Source organism: Athene cunicularia, assembly GCF_003259725.1.
Source record: "Athene cunicularia isolate RWA chromosome 24 unlocalized genomic scaffold, athCun1 chr24_part1, whole genome shotgun sequence".
NCBI classification, from domain to species: Eukaryota; Metazoa; Chordata; class Aves; order Strigiformes; family Strigidae; genus Athene; species Athene cunicularia.
This window is the reverse complement of record NW_020799132.1, coordinates 6,595,103-6,597,177: the sequence shown is the minus strand read 5'-3', so window position 1 is coordinate 6,597,177 and position 2,075 is coordinate 6,595,103. Positions and strand designations below refer to the sequence as shown.

The window sequence follows — 2,075 nt, the reverse complement described above, 5'->3', positions numbered from 1 at the left end:
CACGACCCCGGCCCCGCACAGCACCCGCCGAAGGGTGCCGGGACCGGCACCTGCACTCACTTCCCATCCTGGGTCTTCTTGATGATGAACAGGACAACCCTCTTGACGAGCATGAAGAGGATGAGGAGGCCGATGAGCCCCCCCACGATGCCCACGATGATGAGCGTCACAGTGTTGTCTGCCTCCACCACTGCAGGGGAGAAGGTGCTGAGGGGCCTCAGGAGGGGAGCGGGGAGCACCCAGATGCACAGACCCCCCCCCACGAAGAGCAGCAGCCCCCTCCAGCAGCCCACCGCAGAGGGGCACGAGGCCAAGCCTCCCCCTTGGGGGATGCCAACCGCCTCCCAGAGGCGAGGACACCCCGGGCAGCGGCACAGCCGTGAGCCAAGGTGGGGTCGGGGGGGTCTGTGTCCCTGCTGCCCCAGCCCGCACTTACTCTTCTGGACCACCGTGAGGATGATGGTGGCGTTGTGCTGCGCCTTCTTCTCCTTGGGGTTCTTGACGTGGCAGGTGTACCTGCCAGCATCGCTGAACTCCACGTTCTTCAGGACGATGGAGATGTTGTTGTCCTTCCCGGTCGTCGAGCCGACGAACTCAACCCGCGGGTTGCGTTCCACGAGGATGGGCTCCGAGGCTTTGCTCTTTATCTTGCCGTGGTAAATCTGCAGAGGCGGGGACGTGGGGTCAGCCGGGCTCCTGCCAGCCCCCGCTGAGGGAAAGGCTCAGGTTCTCCCGCCGGTGCCCGGCCCCGCACGCACAGACACCCCGGGCCAAGCGTCCCAGCACGCCCCGTCAAAGCCACGGTGGCCGCGGCGGGGACCTGACACGCAGCCCCCGGGAAGCAGCGGAGCGATGTCACAGACCAGGCGAAAGGTGGGAGGACCCCGGGCAGAGTCCCTTTGCTCTAGGGCCACCAAGGACAGGCCTGCCCTCACCCAGCCCTCCCTCCCAGCAGGAAGGAAATCTGTACAGAACCTTTAGTATTTCAGAGCAAGCACAGGAAGAGAAAATGAACCATATTTTGCCCAAAGTGTAGACTTGCCGAACAGCCAGTCTATGACCAATTTCTGAAAAGAAACGAGCCTGTGGGCAGCAGAAAATCCAGAGCAGCTTTGTGCCAAAAGCAGAGATGTGCATTTGAGGGACCCTGTTTGCACAGCCCCGTCCCCCTGAGCAAGAGACACTCGGAGGAGCAGCCGTCCTGCAAGAGGAGGAAGTGAACTCCGCGAGACCTGCAGTGCTGGGAAAGTACAAAAGGACATGCCAGGAAAACAGGCAAAGCCCAGAGAGCAACCCACCAGCTCTGTCATGTTGAAATACCATGTGAAGACCAGGTCCTGAAAGCCGATGCAGGTGGTGAAGATGCAGGGCAGCAGGACATTGGAGTTATTCAGAGCCATCACAGTGTTGGTCTTCCCCACCGACACCTCCAGGGCGAAGGCGACGGCCAAGACGTGCAAACCTGGCAGGGAGAGGGGAGGAGAGAGTGAGGACATGGCGCGGGTACCGCAGGGCTCTGCTGCTGACCTGCACCCTCGGGGCAGAGGGGACGGGGAGGAGAAGGGTGCGCGGGAGGGACCCCCTCTCCCCCACCGCAGGAGGGACCCCTTCCTTCTCCCCCGCGCAGCCCGGCCTCCAGCTGCAGCATGGGCTGCAGTGGGGATCCCCTCCCAGGGAGCACATGGGGAGCTCGGCCATCACCCCGTCCTGCTCCCAGCTCCGCCGGGGACCCACAACATCCTCCTCCTCCTCCTTCTCCTCGCAGCCTCAGCACAGGGGCACGAGGCCAGCGCTCCCCCCCTCCAGAGCCCAGGGACACGTTTGTCACCCCTCGTCCCCTTGGTGCAGCAGGCTGCCATGGCAGGAGCAAAGCGCCTGTCCCCGGCCCAGGGAGCTCGGCAGGGAGAGGGGACCTGCTCCTGGGGCTGGCTGGCACCCAGACACAGCGCGGGTTCAAAGGGAACCATAATATCACCACGGATAAAGCAGGCGAATGAAAGCCCTGATTTGCATGTTAGCCACAAGGCCTTCAGCTAAACCTTAAAGGGGGGAAGGAAAAAAAAAAAAAAAAAAAA

At 62.5% G+C, this 2,075-nt stretch overlaps 1 protein-coding gene across 1 annotated transcript in view; it reads right to left on the bottom strand.

The window, feature by feature from the left end:
- Positions 1-56: 56 nt before the first annotated feature.
- LOC113488458 (sodium channel subunit beta-4-like) overlaps positions 57-2,075 on the bottom strand; it is a 7,283-nt gene continuing 5,264 nt past the window's right edge. The window contains exons 2-4 of the mRNA XM_026863599.1: positions 1,299-1,462; positions 437-662; positions 57-190 (exon numbers count right to left, since the gene is read on the bottom strand). Coding sequence (XP_026719400.1) covers positions 57-190; positions 437-662; positions 1,299-1,400 — 462 coding nt within the window. The 5' untranslated portion in view covers positions 1,401-1,462. The remainder of the gene's footprint in view (positions 191-436; positions 663-1,298; positions 1,463-2,075) is intronic.